The sequence below is a fragment of the Arachis stenosperma genome, chromosome 1 (genome assembly GCF_014773155.1).
Source record: "Arachis stenosperma cultivar V10309 chromosome 1, arast.V10309.gnm1.PFL2, whole genome shotgun sequence".
NCBI classification, from domain to species: domain Eukaryota; kingdom Viridiplantae; phylum Streptophyta; class Magnoliopsida; order Fabales; family Fabaceae; genus Arachis; species Arachis stenosperma.
This window is the reverse complement of record NC_080377.1, coordinates 1,118,086-1,137,203: the sequence shown is the minus strand read 5'-3', so window position 1 is coordinate 1,137,203 and position 19,118 is coordinate 1,118,086. Positions and strand designations below refer to the sequence as shown.

Below are 19,118 nucleotides of genomic sequence, written 5' to 3'. Positions count from 1 at the left end.
AAATCAGCCATTAGAATGGTTTGATGACTGATCTGGTTTTCAGAACGTTGTCCGTGACTCACCAATTGAATCAGAGACCTAGTGACCAATAACATGACTGGTTCGATTGTCAAATTGGTTCTGACCAATATTCTAAAAATTGGACCAAACTTACCTGTTAGACCGATTCAACCACGAACCGGTAACATTAGCGATCCGGTCAGACATGTAAAACCATCAGTTAAAAAACCGGTGAAAAACCGTTGAACCGGACAAGAACCGACAGGTTGGACCGAACCGGAACCCCGCCCGGTTTACACAAAAACGGAAGCTCCTTCGTTTCTTCTCCCTTCCCCCCCCTCCCCCTCTCCCTCTCCCTCTCTTTCTTTCGTTCATTCAGAAAGAAATCAAATCACCCAACCCCAGCCAAAAGAGTGGCATACTGCCGCGTCCGTCGCACTTTAAAGTTCGCCATCCGTCCGTCTATCTAGCTTCCCTCGTGATCCAAGTCATCAACCCCTGTTCGCTGTCACCGATCGCGGCTGCTTCCTCGAGCTCGGCGTCCGTCGTCTTTGTCTGCTCAGCCACGCTTCGGTCGCCGTTTGTTTGCCGTTCACGTTTGCGTCTTTGTTCAGCTGTCGTCTTCGTTCGCGTTCATCGCCGTTCACGTTCGCTCGGCGTTCACTCGCCGTTCACCATTCGAGTTCGCATTCGTGTTCGTCTGGAAGCCACGTTGCTCTGCTTCAAACACTGCGACCAACCCGCGCGGTCCACCTAGCCGTCGAGCTGCTCTCTTTTGTCGCCGCCGTGAGTTCCCTAAATCCGCCACCAGACAATACACTCACACAACACCAATACTCTGCTTCAAACTCTGCAACTTCTGATTTCTATTACAATAAGTAACTATTTGATTTGGTAGTGGTTTGGATTATTTCATAGACTGAATTAAAGTTACAATAGTTATGTTCTCTTCTCTATCACATTGATATTAAGCTTTGAATTCTCTTATTTCGTTTTAATTTTACCGCACTCAACATGTTTGATGAAATGCTTTAACCATATTTCTGGTTGGTTTTATAATTTCTAGCTTTTAGAAACTTAGTAAGTTGATTGCATGTGAAATTAGAATAATTGGATCTTAGTAATTAGGAAATTTTAGCTGCACAAATAGCATCTTTGCAGAAAACATGTTAGCATGATGATTCCACTTGCATTAGTGTTCTTCTGGTAAATTTTAACTGTTATTGTGAATTTGTTAATTTGCTAACTGTTCTTGTGTTGTTGTTCTGTTGTTCTTCTGTTACTTTTAATTTTTTTGTTTTTGTTGTGATTTTCTGTTCTTGATTTAAGCTGTGATTGAAGGTTCTTTGGTTTTAGTATTCTTCACTTTCCTGTAAGCTTAGCTTTTAATTCTTTGAGCATACACGGATCAAATCATTGTTTTCAGCAGTGGTGATTTTTAGATTTTTTTTTGGGTTGCTTTGTTTTAAATGTTCCTATTGTTGTTGTGTTTTTGCTGTGATTTAAATGTTCTTTTGATTCTTTTTTTTTCGAATGCCCAGTCAGTACTTGGTTGATTGGTTTTGCTCACTGAATGTATTTGATGATAAATTTTAAATTGATAACTCTATTACTGCTTTACTGTCTGTTTCTGTAGTTAAATTTTATTAAAGTTTCTTGAATTTGCACTGCCTATGTTATTGATTCACTGTTCCTTCATTGCTTTTTTTTTTGTTGTTAATCATTGTGATGAGCTTTGTTAAAATTGGGTTGAAAACTACTAATCTTTCTTCATTTTTCACTGTATTAACTTCTGTTCTTATTAAAAGATTTGCAATTGGTGATCTTTTGATTTATTATATGCTTCATGTTTTCATTGTTCTGTTCTTATGAAGAAAAAATGTGCAATTAGTGATTGTATGATTCATGTTTTCATTTTGTTATATAAACAAAATTCTGTTTTCATTGTTTGGTTGCACTGTCCCTGTTCTTGATCTCCGCCGACTTGCTACCCCTCCTCTGTGTTGGATTCTTTTTGTTTCAGGCTTTGTTGTGTTTTTGTTTCAGCCTCTGTTGTGTTGTGTGTTTGTTTTGGGCTCTGTTGTGTGTTTATTGTGCAACACTATCATTTTTTGTCTTACTTTTTGACTTAGCTACATTAAGATAATATTCTCTATCTTTAACTTGTGCATTGTAATTCAATCCAGCTATTTTTAATGGAAGTATAATCAACAATTTTGCAGCAAGCGATTGCATATTTCTATGATTAATTACATTTAGTTGGTGATATTTTACGTAGGATTTTAAATTTGAAAGATATTTAGGATGTTTATTTATAATTTATTTATTATTTTATTATGGAACGGTTTTTCCGGTTGAATCACGGTTAGACCGGTTGGACCAGTAAACTAATGAACCAGTGACTAAAACGGTTTGATGATCGGTTCGGTTTTCAGAACCTTGGTTCTGACAACTATGGGTGTGTTTGGCAAACACGTTGGGGAGGAGAGAAGCACGTTTGAGCTTTTTGAAAGTTTCACTTTTTTGTTTGGCCATTTTTATCTTCCTGAACGCAGAAGTGATTCTGTTTCTAAACGCATGTTTAGGAGAAGCTAAAATTTGTAGCTTCTGCGTTTCACTTTCATGGTTGCTTGTTGTCTTTGGAAAATTAGATAAAATTTTATTTCTTTTTTACTAATCCTACCCTTCATTTTCTTCTATAAAAAGATACTAGTAACTATTACTTTCATAATAATTTTTTTGTAGTTCTTCTTAGTTCTTCATAGTTATTCGTTACAAATTTTTCATTAAAATAGTTCAAATTTATTTTAATCACTAGAAAATTAAATATTTTAATTTTTTTATTATTTTTAATACTCATTTTTATATTTTAATTTTTATATTTTTTATTGTATTTTTAACTTATATTTTTTATTATATTTTTTATTTATATGATAAATACTTTTATATTATTTGTGTAGCGTTCTGATTTCTCATGTTATGTTTTTATGAGTTTTTTTAATCATTTATTATACTATTTTTTATATGTATATTTTTTTATGAAATTTTTTTATTTTTGTTTGATTTTTTATTTATTTTATTGTATTTCTTTTATTCATATGACAAATGTTATTGACTTTTTTAGGATATTTTTATTTTTTTATATGAATTCTTTTTTTTTTCTATCCTTTACTGCATTATATTTATGTTGCGTATGAAATTTTTTATTTCTTTTAATTTTATTCATACAAATTTTATTTACTTTTTATTATATTTTTTTGTTCATATGATATATGTTGTTGATTTTATGAAATTTTTATTATTTCTTATGTGTATGATTTTTTTCTATTCTTTAAAGTACTCTATTTTTGTTTTGTATTAATTTTTTTATTTTTTATTCTGACTTTGTAAAATTTGTAATTGTAATTATTATATACTACGTTTATTATCAAATTTTGTATAATATAAATTATGATCCTATAAAAAAAGATAAAATAAATAAGAAATTAATTATAAGTAACAACAAAATCATAAATAATGAAAATTTATAGTAAAAAATAATACTAAATTAAAGAGTACTAACAGTACTAAAAAATTATAGAATATTTTTTTTGTTTGACATTATCAAATTTATAGTACTCTCTTTTATATTTTTATTTTTTTATTATATTTATTTTATTTATATGATAAATATTTTTATATTATTTTTGTTAGTATTTTGATTTTGCATATAAAAAAAATCATTTAAATTGATGTCTCTTTTAGTAATTTTTCATCTAAAAATGATTTTGAGTAGTATAATCCAAACAACATTTATTTTACTGCAATCAATTTTGATATAAAAATTGCCAAACAAAAATTACGTTAACCCAAACTTACTTTTCATCAAAATCAATTTTGCAAAATCACTTTTATGCAAACTCCCGTTTGCAAACTGAAATCCAAACACACACTATGCCTCTGCCATCTTATTCGTTTTTGTGTTTATCCACTACCGCATCCCATTTTCTATTCACTTACCTAGCAATTCCCACTACTCCCAAAGTCCCTCCCTCTCCCCATTTGAGCCTCTCTCTCAAACATCAGAACGGTGGCCACTTCTTTCTCTAGTGTTACTCCCATATCTTCACTGCGGCTTTTGTTATGTGTTCTCTCTCCATCGTCACTGTTGCTATGTAATGTCTCTCCAGCGAGGCTGCAACCTTTTAGCTATCTGCTCTATGTAATGTCTTTTCTGATTAATTGATTACTGATGACTTGATCTATTAACAAGATGAATTAGTTCAATCTTTTAAATTTCTTTGTTCAGCGATCTATTTTATCCGATTAGTTCTGGTTTTGCCTCTTTAAGATATGAAAATAAAGTGAGTGATTAAAATGATTAAATTCAAAGCTAGCTCTCAACTCTTTGTGCTTTGTTCTGCCCAACTAGAATCTTAATTTGCCTGACTGTGAATAAACCTTGTTATTATGAATGAACTAATTAACATTCTGGAGCTTTAATTTGTTTCTGTTTTGCTTGTCATTTGAATGTAACAAATGGAAGGACGAAGGCTTATCATATGAAGAAAATTGTCAAGTCTTATAGGTGTGGCTCGGTTTTCACCTGGTATAGCCGTGGCACAAACAATGAGATTTATTGATGATCTTTTTTATTTTATGGTTTTCTTTTTCTCTTCTGTTGATATATTTTTCTGTTTGTGATTCTTTCTGTAATTCTATTTCTGTTGATCATATTTATTATATGGTTTTCAATTTCTATAAATTGATTTTGTAATTTTGTTTTAGTGATTCATCTGGAATTATGGATGATTACTTAAGGGATCTTGTCGATCCAAGCACTATGGTGGAGATTTCCTGATCTTACTGACATAATTGAGGAATCCTTCCAGCCTGTTGCATCTGACTTTTATAATTGATGCAGAAGTTAAAAAATAAGAAAATAATATAAAAAAAAATTCTACAATAAGTTACTACATATTTGTTCTCGTTAGTTAAGCTCCTGTTAATCCTAATTTCGTGGCTGTTGTTCCTTTCAGATTGTTGGTATTGAAAACAAAAAATAGATATAGGATTATGTCTTTCTTGGAATCTTCATGTGGTAGAGGAAGCAAAGATACTCTAGTTACTACAGAGAGCATAAAGGTTGTAATATACTTGCTTAAGAGAAACTGAAAAGCGTATATGCTTAACGCTATGAAGCCTAAAGTTAAAATTTAACTTACCAAGCATAACTATTTGAAAAATTAAAGAATTAGAGGATGTGTTCTGTGATGAGAAACCAGGGTATTTTGAATATGCAAAGGAAATAACAGTGAGTGCTCAATTTAAGAATACTAGTTTCTATGAACCCTTCAATTGTATATTGAAGCAGATGAGGCTTGCTCAAGTTTGTGTGGTATTCTTTTTATAAATTTTGGCAGCAAATTCTGCATAGATTTTGTTCTCTTAGTTAATGTCGCTGCTTTTACTCCCTCCCGTCCTTTTCTTGTCCTTTTTCAGTCTTTCCTCTTCATGCTATCTTGTGCTTTTGTTAGTACATTAGAATCTAAGTTTTGCCATTATTATGTCTGTAGGAAGTGCAAGTGGATCCTCTATAATGCTAGAACTTCAAATTAAGCACTTTGCAAAAGGTATAAGCTTTGCTAATTACAGTCCCATACACAATCTACACGATCTATGCATTACTGTTGGTTTTGTGATAAAATGGTTAGTTTTGGAGTTGATTTGATATGGATTCCCATTTTATATATGTGGAATTTAGCCTTCATAACTAAAGCTATTCTTAAAGCTGTAACTTTTTAGCCACTGTCAAGGGGCATCCAAATCAGAAATATCATCAAAATCTTGTTTAACTTATTCATCACAGTCATTCTTGAGTTACTGTACATTATGATAGACCTTCAACTGCTTTCTATGTTAATGTAGTATTCCAGTATATGGCATAGAAAATTAAACTCGTTGCATAATTAATGTCAGTGCACATCATTGCCTGTTTTGACTTATTGCTTTACTTACAAATTGGATGATTCTGTTATTGTACATTGTGTGTCGCAACTTATTAAGAATGAAAAAATGTTAGGTCTAGGGGTAAATTTATGTACTCATTACTCAAGGTGTTAGGAACAAAAGATTTTCTTTACCAATTTCTTTTTTTCTTTTACTAAATTGGCAAATCTTGTACCTTGTAGGGGTTCAAAATACAAAGCTAAATAAACGTACTCCTCTCAGGTATATGCAAAAGGCAACATTTAGTGGAGCTGGTCATCTATGGCATTTCGATTTCTACCGCTTCTAGTGCAGTGTGCCAAATTGAGGCACCCTTTTCCCTCCAAGCTTGGTTCCATTTCCACATCCCTCCACCATCTTCCAGATTCTTTCTTCTCGGAAGAACTGTTCCCTGATCGACAAAAAACCATTTCCAATATCGACGAACACCTCGTTCTTGAGCAAATATCGGATCTCTTACCCGTAGCCAAATGTGCATCACAGAACACTATCTTGAAAGACCACGAATCCAAATCCGTAAGGGAACCCGTTGATGGGTTTTTGTCACCGGAGGAGAAATTGCGTGGTGTTTTTCTTCAGAAGCTGAATGGTAAGGCTGCAACTGAACAAGCTTTATCCAATGTTGGTGTTGATGTGAATATTGATGTTCTCGGTAGGGTGGTGAACTCTGGGAACTTGGGTGGTGAAGCCATGGTTACATTTTTTAACTGGGCAATTAAACAGCCAATGTTACCTAAGGACATTGGTAGTTACCGTGTGATTGTTAAGGCACTAGGAAGAAGGAAGTTTTTCAAGTTCATGATGGAGGTATTAGATGACATGAAGGTTAATGGCTTAGAAGCTGATTTGTTACTGTTATCTATTGTTATTGATAGTTTCATCAGGGCTGGTCATGTGTCTAAAGCAATTCAAGTGTTTAGTAACTTGGATGATCTCGGGTTGAGACGCAATGCAGATGCCTTGAATGTACTCTTGTCGTGCCTTTGCCAACGGTCTCATATGAGTGCTGCAAGTTCTGTGTTTAATTCAATGAAAGGGAAAGTATCTTTTGATGTTACTACGTACAATGTTGTTGCTGGTGGTTGGTCTAAGTTGGGTAGTGTGAATGAGATTGAGAGGATTATGAAGGAAATGGAAGTAGATGGATTTCATCCTGATTGTAGGACTTTCAGTTTCCTTATTGAGGGTTTAGGCAGAGCTGGCCGAACTGATGAGGCTGTTGAGGTTTTCAATAAAATGCAGGAGAAAAATTGTCCACCTAATACTGAGACTTATAATGCAATGATTTTTAATTTTGTGTCGGTTAGAGATTTTGATGAGTCTATGAAATATTATAAAGCATTGTTGAGTAATAATTGTGAGCCTAGTCTTGATACTTACACAAGAATTATTATTGGCTTTTTGAGAGCTCGGAAGGTTGCTGATGCACTCCAGATGTTTGATGAAATGCTAAGGCAAGGAGTTGTTCCTTCTACTGGAATGGTAACCTCCTTCATCAAGCATTTATGCAAGTATGGTCCGCCATATGCTGCATTAGTTATTTACAAGAAGGCGAGAAAATTAGGATGTATGATATCAATGAATGCTTATAAGATATTGCTTATGCGCCTAATGAAGTTTGCGAAATGTGGAATGTTACTAAATATCTGGCAGGAGATGCAAGAATGTGGGTATAATTCCGATATTGAAGTTTATGAGTGCATCATCACTGGACTTTGCAACGTAGGGCAGCTTGAAAATGCGGTTCTTGTTATGGAGGAGTCTTTGCAGAAAGGGTTCTGTCCAAGTAGGCTTGTATATAGTAAATTAAGTAACAGGTTGCTTGCTTCAAATAAAACAGAGATTGCATACAAGCTGTTTCTGAAGATAAAGCATGCTCGGTCCCTTAAAAGTGCAAGGAGCTTTTGGCGTTCTAATGGTTGGCACTTCTGAACAGGCATGCCAATCAACATCTCCTACAGTAGAGCCTCTTGTTTGATTTTAACACTAGTAAATAACTATAGCCAAGAAAAATATTGCTATACCAGTACATACCAAGAAATAGATCACATCTCAAAATATTACTAGTTTTCAGGTATTGTAATTATTTATTGTCGTGCTATTTGTGGCATAGACAGTATTGCCAGAGTTTTATTTAGCTAGATGGTGTAGACAAGTTGATGTTGTTCCAACTAAGGATTTATAAGTCATGAAGTAGTAGTCAATTTAAAGTACTTGTATACAAAGTAGCAAATATTATTAGGATAATGTTTTCTGAGTCACATTATGAGTTTTATCTATGGTATACGAAGAGTTGTGCTTTTTGGAGTGGAAAGCATCTTTAATCTATATGATATGCAGTGACAAAACTGTTATTCTAGCCGAATCCTTGACTAAATAAAGTTGAGATGTTATTTGCTTCCCAAGCTGTTTTACCTATGTGTTTTTGTTTGTTTGACTATGTATATGTGTTGTTGCAAGATGACTTCCCTCGGTGGTACTAACTGGTCACTGGCCAAAAATATGGTTAAGGTAATCCCCTCTCTATTCTTCTGCATAGTAAGTGTAACCTTCAATGGGAGAACATGTTTGAACTCTAAACAACTAGGTTCCCTTTTAAGTTGCCAATTTTTCTCATTCTTGTGGTGATTGTATTCGGGTGATTATTTGAACTACTGATTTTAAAGTGTACAAAATTTGATTGTTTGAATATCACTATGTCTTCCAGTAAAGGTATTGTAGTATCATTTTGCAATACACACGATAATTTAGTTGTCATATCATTTCTTCTTTTCCAATTGGCTTGTGTAATTTTCTAGTAAGTTGTGCTAAAGATGTGCACTTTAGATCTAAGGATAAAGCTATTTGTACCACCAAATTTCTCACCCAAGTTTTTATACTTTACTTGAGGAGGTGTAGGTGGCATGGGTTGAAGTGCATGCACATTTCTTCATATGCTTATGCATAGATTTAGTTCATAATCCGTCTGGATTGATCGAATGGTTTTCTGATGTAGCAAGATTTGCAGTCGACTTTATTTTTTCTGTAGTCATAGAGTTAGATGGACTAATTGAAAATTTTAAATCACAGCAAGGTGATTAAACTTTGTTCTAATTTTGAAGTCAACTAATTATAATTCTTTTTATTTTGCTATATTTCACATTACATTTAAGCAACCAAGCATTGCTTATCAGTTATCACTACATGATTCAAGAACTGTGGAAGTAACACGGTGATAACACCTTAGTTTACTTTATGTTCTCAGACTAGAAATATAATATAATGCATCACATATAATTCACCATTCTCATGCATTTGACACATTGCTACTCTAAACTGTGTAGAATTGCTTTTCACTTTCAAGTACTGGAATAATGTTAGTTTTTCCCAGAACTTGATTGGACTGAAAGGTTAATGTATTCATCAATTTTGGGTACTTCATATTTTTTGAGAATCTCCACTAAATGGTACTGTTTATTGGGTATGCTTGTATGTTAAACTTTGAAGATAACTAGCAAATTATAATTTGCAAGTACAATGTTATTTATAGTGTATTCAGCTTTATTGTTAAATGTTCGATTCTCGCCTTGAGCATAGAAGTCTGATAACACAGGGCTAGCTGTCTCATCCATTGATTTGCTTACAAGTCAGAGAGGGATTAATCACCATGTTCGATGGTAGAGACCAGGGACTAAAGAGACGAGCAAGCTCGTACAAACGGAATTATATGCAGATTGATGTGAAGTTTGTAGGTAATTTAGCTCTTGACATTTATGAAGTAAGCAGCAGTACAAGTAAACCGCTGTTGTTCAAGTGCATTTTTGTGTGTTCAAGATGTCTCTGATGCTTTAATCGATATCACCACCTATATATGTTGTAAATATTATTAACAGATTGATCTGTTATGACTTTTCAATTGTATACCTCTGAGTTGTCACAAATAGGAATCAAGTGAAATTTTTGAAGTGTGATGCTGTGAGCAATGTTACATGGCCAGTGCAATTTATTGTTCTTGTCTAGTAGTTAGCCATTAATATTTAAAAAGTATAGGTTAAAAGACCTGAGTTGGGTTGTTAGACACCTTGGACTAAAGGAATTAGATTGATGGCTAAAAATAGTAGAATACTTATCAATATTTCTCTTCATCTATTACTTTCTTAGTATATGTACATTTTAATTAAGATAAGTATTTGTAAATAGAATGCATTACCTCACTCTAGATGACAATCACTATATCGGATCGAAATTACACTTGAGGATAATTAATTTCTTTCAACAATAAGAAAAATGATATATAAATAATTGATTTAAGAATAATAGATAGATAATAGATCAAATTTCTTTTCGTCCGTGTGTGATTGGGCCATGTAAAGGAGGAGGATGCTGAACTTGTAATCGGTGGTGATGTAACAAATCAATGATGGAGATACCCGCAATATTAATGCATAGGTTGTGTAGATCTTGTATGAGATTGTACTTGGTCATGCCAGTACAATATTATTACAATAGATTCACGTAGCACACAAGTCACACTAATTTGTGAGTTTGAGTGGATTTCTATATGGCTGGCATACTCTTGTCTCTTTAGTGAGTATCAACTCGACTTTGAACTCGAACTTGCTGTGTGGACTGTGGAGAGTTGTTCAAGGAGAGTTGGTCAAGTAAGTTGTTTAAATACATTTTTTGTTAATACTTGTAATTATGGATTGGATATGAGGTACCACGCTTAACTTTTGTTAATATTAGTCGTACATTTTCTCAATAAGTAAGAGTTAAGACTTAAGAGTTAAGACCCACATATGTACTCGAAATCACTCTGCTACATTCTTAGTTGCAAGGCAATATGTGAGGCCCACAACACCTCTTACCTAAACGGTTTCATTTCATCACAAAATTACTCTTATCTCTTCTGCGTCGTGTCTAAGTCAATTGCAAACTGCCAACAAAACAAAAGCAAATAATACTACAAAAACAAAATTCAATTTATCATGTGACTAATATGCTGTTCCATTATCTTCACATTCATGTTCATATTCTTACTCACGGTCCCTAACTATTTTCCTTTTCTACATTTCCCTCGATATTTCCTTTTATTCATTCTTTTTTAAATTTAATAATTAAGAGAGAGAGAGAGAGAGATTAAGGGCATGTTTGGAAAATTTGGAATGGAGGAAGTTCCAGGAGCGTTTGGCACAAGCGCCAGCTTCGCTCTCCGTTTGGGGCAAACCGTCTTTTCCTCTGCTTCCCTTCTCTTCATGTGCTTGGACGTTGATTTCTATGCCTACACTGTTTTCTGGTACCCTCTTAACCTTCATTGTTTTTTTTCTTTTTTTTTTCCCCCATATGATTTTTATGTTCCTTCATTGATCTTCCTCGTCCCCATTTCCCTTTACGATTTTGGGTTTTTGCTTGCTTTATTTGTTAAATCTCGACTCTATTTCATGAGTTTTTCTAGAACAATTTACAACTGATTAGTGCTTCCTTGACTTTGAGAGTTGCATGCTTTTGATTTTCATGAATTCAGTCCCTTATGATTTTTATGTTACGCTGTTGGACATTTTTCCTGTCAACTTAACACAATTGTTAGAAGTATAAAATCAAGTGTAGTTTAAAGATAATGTTTTTAAGCATTCTTTCTTTAATTAGTGGAAAGAGATAGAATAAGTTTCAATACTTTTATAGATTAATAGTATAATTATTAATTGAAAATGTCAAACATTATGAAAAACATTCCAAAGTGACCGACACTAATAGTTACTCTGCTAAAATATTGTATGTTTTTATCATTATTAGCATAAAGTTTTTTTTTTAATTTATTAAACTTTTAAAATATTTTTAATATTTAAATTAAATAAAAATATCCAAATAAATCACGTTTAACAAAAAATTTTCAAACACAGATCACTACTACATTGGCACTAATATATAATTTTAATCAAAATTAATTTACAAAAAAACACCTTCATACTAACACTTATTTATAAATGTTAATCCAAACACACAAAATCACTTATCAAATCCAATTTAAAATGAAAACCAATCAAAATATACTAATTTAGATAAGATAATAATACGGTGAAGAGTATTTTTGAGTGAATAGTAAAATAATTTTTTTTATAAGAATAACGAGAAAAAAAATTACACATATTCTTTATTAATACAGTCAGAATCTTCACTATTCACTCAATTTTTTTTAAAAAAAAATTTCATTTGAATTTGGTTTGATTCTAACACAGATCAAATCCAATCCATAGTGCACAACTTGGTATACTATTATTATAGTGACAAATTCGACGATTTTAAGCTATGAAGTACGAACACTTTACTGTTTGCGTGTCGGACATATTTTGGATACGACACTCATCGATACTTATTCGACACGTATGTTTGCTGTGTTCAAACTGTGTCTCAATAAAAAATAAAAAATTATTTTTTGGACACACTTGGACACACTTAAATACAATCACGTGTCAGCATGTCCGGTTTTATTCTTAATATATATTTTTAAAATAAATTTAGATATGGTATATATTATTATTTATTGAAATAAAAAATATTTTAAATATTTAATATAATTAAAATAAGACATTAAAAATAATTTAAAAAATTAATTTATATTCTAATATCAATAAAATATTAAAATATAATCGTAATTTATCTAAAAAATACTTAATATTTTATATGTACGCGTGTTCTCGTGTCATGTAAGATTTTAAAATTCGTGTATCGACATATCCCGTATCGTGTTGCGTCCTGTGTCCGTGTCAGTGTCTATGCATCATAGATTTTAAGCGAACTTTTTGTAGTGATTCCCACACTCCTTTTGCCTTCCTAGCACGCCAACCACCTTCTCATCTTCGCAATGACTTTCGTTTAAAGACCCTTCATGGCTTCATCGATCTCCCTGGCTCTAATGATAGTGCAAAAGTTGGAAGTGCGCCTTCATTCGAAGATATCATCTCTACAGCGAGCTTTGATAACCCTACAAAATTCATCAGTAGTTGGAGTGTTTTCACGTAGCCGATCTAGATCTGAATTTAGATTTGTTGGCAATGAGGATGAGGTTAAAGCCTAGAGGTGAGAACAACAACGAAACTAGAAATTTATTTAAGGGACCAAACAAAAGCAAAATATTAAATAGTATTTTATATTATTATTTATATTTTATCTTAGATAAAAGTTAAGGTTCAAAAATATACTTTAATGATCTTAGTATTTTAAAATATATTCGATGACAATACCTTATATAGAGGAAAATTAAGGTTGTAAGAATCTCATTGGTCATTGACCGATAGAGTGATTGATTTAATAAGTGGTTAAACCAGTTTAACTAAATATATACTAAAATTATAAAAAAAATTAATATATAATTTTAAATATTTAAATTTAATAATTTTTTAAGTTAATAAAATTTAAAATTTGACAATTCTACACAATAAATTATCTATAATTTATTATTAAAAGTTCATAAATAATTTTAAACATCAAAGTTTATAACTAAAAAAAATCAAAACGCACATAAATGACAAATACAAAATGTTCTACCACAAAAAAAAACAACATTGAACAAACAAGTTTTCAACTAAACAAAGACACTATTTATCAGAAATCATAATCATCATTACGTGTTCCAATGTCTCCATCATAGGCATATCCGCTTTAACTTCTATGTCTCTTTCATCTAATAAAATAGAATAAAAAGTCAATAAGAAATCAAAATTAACAACATATATCTTTATGGAATGAAACAAATTTTGCCATTTCACTCACCATCAAAATACGAAGGCATAGCATTATCAGTGTATATTAAATTTTCAATGCCTTCAACGTCTCCATTAATAAATTCAGGATCATCCTCATCTGTCATTACCCAAAAACAATGTTTGTAAATTTATGAAAAGTGAAAAATTTATCCACCATCAATGTTTGTAAATATTTCTTGTGATCATATATACTTTTCAAAGTAATAAAAATAATGGCAAAACGTGTGATTTTTGGTCGAACAATTTCTTTTCAACTTTTTCTTTTTTCTAAACCAAGACAAAAGGATCATATGATTGTAAACAAACATAGTCATTTTTAAAGCACGGAAGCAAGATCATCTATATGAGGAATACTTGCAATATCTTTTAAAATAAGATTGATGCAATAGACAACACAATGAGACCAAAAAATATTTGAATACTTTTTATGAATGAGTTTTTCAGCAGATACATAATTAGCAGTATTATCAGTGACCATATGCACAATGTTATTAAGCCCAACCCACTAATAACATTACCAAACAAATTAAACAAGTATCGACAATTTTTTATCATATTAGAAGCATAAAAAGACTTGACAAATAACATTCCAACAGGACAATAAACTAGAAAGTTAATTAAGGTTTGTTGCCTTTGATCAGTCCAACCATCTGCCACCAACGTACTACCGGTGCTTTTCTATGAGCTCCTATAGATTTTAACAAGAAACTAACACTCTTCCTTAAGATTGGCCAAAAAATGAACTCTCATTTTATTAGATGATGGTCCCTTGAAATCAGGTCCAATTATAGCAATACCATCCAAAACAGGTTGAAAGTAAAGTAATTGAATTGCATTGAAAAGTGTGCATCAACAATCCATTTTGCGAACCCCAACTTAGCCTTGTACACAATTTTTCTACTGGCCAAAACACTTTTCAAGGTCGGAAGTAGTCATTTTCTTAAAATAACTTTTAATTTATATAGCAACAATAGCTCTTCTCTTTCCTTGTCTTCCATTGTTGTAGGAACAGCAAGTTGTACAGAGTTAAGTGATTCAGATTCTTGTGCTCGTGTTTTCACACTATAAGACTCCTCAAATTTTCTTTTTTTCATCTTATTTTTTTTATTTTTCACCAAAAGCCTTTTGGATTGAAGTTCAATCTCTTCAATAACTTTATTACATACTTTAATTTGTCCAAGAATGTTCGCAAAGTGATATTTCATTCTATATATCCTCCCTCCAATATAAGTATTCAAATAAAAAGATACATGTATATTGCGCCTTGTGATTTTTGTCATATGTCACAGTAAAATATTATCAAGTTGGGTCAGATTTTCTTCAAGAGGAACCGTTTGAGATTCTTGGACGACATTGTCTTGTGGTTGTTGACCACTTTGTGGTTGTTCTATCTAAATTACATACAATATACAAATTACAAATTATATGCAGCAAAATTAAACCTCATCCTTCAAAATCCAAAATTAAACTTATCATTGTTTTTGAAAATTATATCAAAATTCTATTAAGTATTACAACAATTCAGAAGGATTAATTCATATAATTAACAAAATAAAAAAATTAACTGAAAACTGAAATATTCATGGCGGCAATTCATATAATAAATAAAATAAAAAAAATTAACTAAAAAACTGAAGAACTCATTGCGGCAATTCATATAATTAATAAAATAAAAAATTTATTGAAAAACTGAAGAACTCACTGCGGCAAAGAGAGCAGAGAAGGCCTACAGTCTACGACAGATGCTCGGCAGGACAGAGGTAGCCGATGACAAAAGTTTCAAACTGGCTTTCCGACGGCGACGACGATAGAAGCTTCAAAGTGACCTTCTAATGACGATGACAACAGAAGCTTCGAGTGGCGAGGGTGGCAACCGCTGGTGGTCACTGCCGATGCCGATAGTGATAGAGATGGTGGAGGCATTCCTTCTGCTCGTTGGAGGAAATTAGAGTTGGAAGGGAGAGGGAGACTTTCGTGACTTCGTTAGTAATGTTTGGGAATCAGGACTGGGTTAGTAGGTTTTCTCTTTTTTTATTTGGCGTCAAAACGATGCTGTTTCCGAGGCAGATTATAAAATTGGGCCTTAAAAAAATCCGTCCAGTTCCTTCAGTTCACCGATTAACCATCGATTTGATCGATTTTTTACAAGACGATTCTAGAAATTAATCAAACCAACCAAATAACTAGTTTTTAATTAATCTAATCGAGCCGATCAGTCGGGTTCGATTTTCAGAATCTTGGAAAAAATCAACAATAACTCTATATAAAGTGAATTTTGAACCATTGGTAGAGCCTCATACAAGATAAGGGAGGCAATGACTTCCTCCAACCATCAATTTTTAATTTTGAACCATTGGTAGAGCCTCATACAAGTTAAGTATAAATTTTAATTTAGTCTCTTTAAAATTTTTATTTTATTCTTTGTTTACTATAAATTTTTCTTTCTAGCCTTTCTCAAAAAGTTAATCTACCTCCACCGTTGTTTTGAACCAATTTAATTTTAAATATAATGTTGTTATTTAATTAATAGACTGAGTGGTGAGTGGTGAGTGGTGATTAACTATCGATTTGGTGATGGAAGGGGAAGGGCGAGGTGATATTGAGGAGCAAATGATGACTTAGATCTTGATATAACGAAGGAAGATGTGATAATATAATTAGGATGATGATAATGATGTGGTTATGAACTTATGATAGGGGCAACTTTGAAAGAATACATTGACTAATTTTGACCATAAAATATAAATAAAAAGGTATATGTATTTTAATGTTAAGAATAAAGTTTTAGGAAAAAATTTAAAAAAAATTAAGGGTTAATAGAATTTATTGTTTTTTAACATCATTTTTAGTTATTAGTTTTATTTATTTATTTATTTTTTACTTTAACAACATATTTTTAGTTTATATTTTTAAATATTACTAATTAACTGCTGGTCCTTTAATATTTTTAAAAAAGTATATTATTATTATTTGAGTTAACTATCAATCTTTGGTGAATCATAAAAAAAAAAGTATAAGATAAATAAATAAAATTTGTGTAAAAATTAAGTAAGAAATTCTTGGTTAAAGAGTTGTATTAAATATATAATTATTCTTGTTACACCTCCTCCTATCAACTTAAATTTTTGAAAAAAATGGTATCATAAAAATTTACGCTACGTGGGTATTAAATTATGTTACTAATGCTCTGCAATTTTGTGGAAGTGTTGGCATGATGATAGAGGTGTTATTCATTCTTTCTGTAGAGTTTATATGTATACCATATTTATAGTTTATAATAAGAGGCATTAGAACTTAATTAGAAGCATGTTGGTGTATATGCTATGTAGCTTATCTTGTATGCATGCCTCAATAGGAGGATTTTCATCCTTTTGCTTTTGTTGATGATATTCAACAGCTATTTGGTGACAGTCATGGGGTTGGTAATTCCGTGGAGCATAACATTGCTGGTCGTAGACGCATACTCTGTGTTTATAAAATGTTTACCTCATCAAAGAAGACTCATATTCATGATCCTTTTGGGTGACATGGTATGTGCAAATTGACTAACTAAAAATTAATTCTTTATTTTTTCTATAATGCAATAATGAGAATAGAATATGTGACATACTTCAGGTTTTGTCATATCTCTCGCTAGCGGCAGCGTGTTCGACGGCCGGCGTCACAGATCTCCTGCTGGATGCGGACGGATCCTATTGTCCGCCAAAGTTGTGCAGCAGATATCAGTTGTCTGCTGCTATGGCCTTCTTGTCCTGGTTTCTTTCTTCAGCTTCTTGTCTGTTCAACTTTTGGATTTTTCCGTCTTTGTAGATTATTTTGCTGCCTGTTTATATGTTGTATGCAAATGATAAGTTTATTTTTTCTTTCAAGGGAATAAAGTTGTGATGAATATAGTTAATAATAATGTAATAATTGCTTAATTGGCCAATGAATTGCTGCATGTACAAGGCGGAATTCGAACTCCCAACACTTAATTAAGCGGACGAATAAGCTGACTATTCGACCAACCCAAGTTGGTTGGATTATGTATATTTTACTACATAATAATGAGCACTTTGCCAAAATCCATGATGATTCTTTTTTTTTTTTTTTGCAACAATAATTCTAGATAACTAAATCTAATAGAGATAAAGTATGTCATGTAATAGATCAAGATAAAGAAGATCAAGTCACACTTGTTAAGTGACTGATAATCCTAACTTGTTTTTAATTCTGTTATTTCTGTTTTAATAGAATTGTGGTAGTTTGCTATATATATAGCAAAGTTGTCTCATATATTATATAACATTCAATCATTCAATAATAGATCAACAATTCAATTCATCTCTATGTGTCAGTGAACACTCTTTCATGGTATCAAGAGCATAGATGATAGATCCATGACTTCAATCATTCCTCATCATAACCCACCTACTTTTTCTTCTTCTTTTTTCCCTTTTTTCTCAACCCTTTATTGCACCTGTTCTTGACAAATTGACTGAAAACACCTTTTGAATCTGGCAGAAGCTTGCCCTTCACGTTATCAATGCTAATGGACTTGTTGATCATCTTTCTGCTGACAAGATTCCATCACAATTTGAATCTAAATCTGCCAGAGAAGCGGGTACAGAATCAAAGGCTTATACGGCTTGGAAGCAAAAAGATGATTACCTTATGACATGACTCCTCTCTTCTCTGGACCTCACATTCAAGAATCGAATGCTGGATTGCAAGTATGTGCATCAAGCTTGGACAACTATCACTGAATATTTTGCAAAGACCTCCAACATCAAGATTCAGCAATTGAAGAATGAATTAAAGTCTGTAAAAAAAATAAGGTATGACAGCAAACGAGTATCTCAAGAAGATTCGAAAAATTGTTGATTCCATGGCATCAATAGGCTACACTCTTTCTCTAGAAGATCACATATCAGCTATTACAGATGGCCTTAATGAAGATAATGCTTTGTATCTCTCAACAGTAATAGAAAAATTTGAATCCATTACTCTTATTGAAGCTGAAGCACTTCTTCTTGGACATGAAAAAATGATTGAAAGGTTTAAAAAGGTTGCTTTGGGAACAATACAAGTACACTATACTCAATCACCATCTTTCCTTCCCAGATCACCGAATACCACAAATTATGCTCTAAGAAGAGGTTGAGGAGGAAGAAATTCTAACAGAGACAGGTTTGCAAATTCTGTTTCTAGATCGATTTGTCAAGTCTGTGGAAGGACCGGTCATACTGCACTCTCTTGTTTTCACTGCTTTGATCAACAATATCAAGCACCATCTTCTAAAGCAAGAACACCAACCCAATCTGGAATCTTGCCACCCCATACTACCTATCACAATCCAATGGCTTACATGGCTGCTTCATCCACTTTCTCATATGCAAGCTGGCTTTC

At 32.3% G+C, this 19,118-nt stretch overlaps 2 protein-coding genes across 9 annotated transcripts; both read left to right on the top strand.

Annotated features, from left to right (window-relative positions):
- Positions 1-350: 350 nt before the first annotated feature.
- LOC130973645 (putative pentatricopeptide repeat-containing protein At5g43820) lies at positions 351-10,048 on the top strand. 8 transcript variants are annotated; one of them, XR_009084223.1, is made up of 4 exons: positions 3,996-4,201; positions 5,556-5,612; positions 6,171-8,499; positions 9,581-10,040. XR_009084223.1 is itself a non-coding variant. In XM_057898296.1 (4 exons), exon 4 carries the CDS (start codon positions 6,250-6,252, stop codon positions 7,918-7,920), a length of 1,671 nt encoding a protein of 556 aa, XP_057754279.1. In that variant the 5' UTR covers positions 3,996-4,201; positions 4,526-4,588; positions 5,556-5,612; positions 6,211-6,249; the 3' UTR covers positions 7,921-10,048. The 8 variants fall into 8 exon arrangements, 7 of the variants coding, with proteins under 7 accessions (XP_057754260.1, XP_057754289.1, XP_057754279.1 ...); XM_057898296.1 differs by adding an exon at positions 4,526-4,588 and having other exon boundaries at positions 6,211-10,048; XM_057898277.1 differs by lacking the exon at positions 3,996-4,201 and adding an exon at positions 351-786 and having other exon boundaries at positions 6,171-10,048.
- A 914-nt stretch (positions 10,049-10,962) lies between these two features.
- Positions 10,963-17,776, top strand: LOC130947154 (CASP-like protein ARALYDRAFT_485429). Its single transcript, XM_057875918.1, has 3 exons — positions 10,963-11,263; positions 17,128-17,260; positions 17,346-17,776. Exons 1-3 carry the CDS (start codon positions 11,115-11,117, stop codon positions 17,538-17,540), a joined length of 477 nt encoding a protein of 158 aa, XP_057731901.1. The 5' UTR covers positions 10,963-11,114; the 3' UTR covers positions 17,541-17,776.
- Positions 17,777-19,118: the final 1,342 nt, after the last annotated feature.

What these genes read in the sequence shown, in the direction of transcription:
- LOC130973645 (XM_057898306.1), top strand. Translation starts at nt 6,250, where the DNA reads ATGGCATTTCGATTTCTACCGCTTCTAGTGCAGTGTGCCAAATTGAGG.
- LOC130947154 (XM_057875918.1), top strand. Translation starts at nt 11,115, where the DNA reads ATGTTTGGAAAATTTGGAATGGAGGAAGTTCCAGGAGCGTTTGGCACA. An exon ending in TATGCCTACACTGTTTTCTG is followed by an intron (nt 11,264 to 17,127) that starts GTACCCTCTTAA and finishes GATATTCAACAG; the next exon opens with CTATTTGGTGACAGTCATGG. An exon ending in TGATCCTTTTGGGTGACATG is followed by an intron (nt 17,261 to 17,345) that starts GTATGTGCAAAT and finishes GACATACTTCAG; the next exon opens with GTTTTGTCATATCTCTCGCT.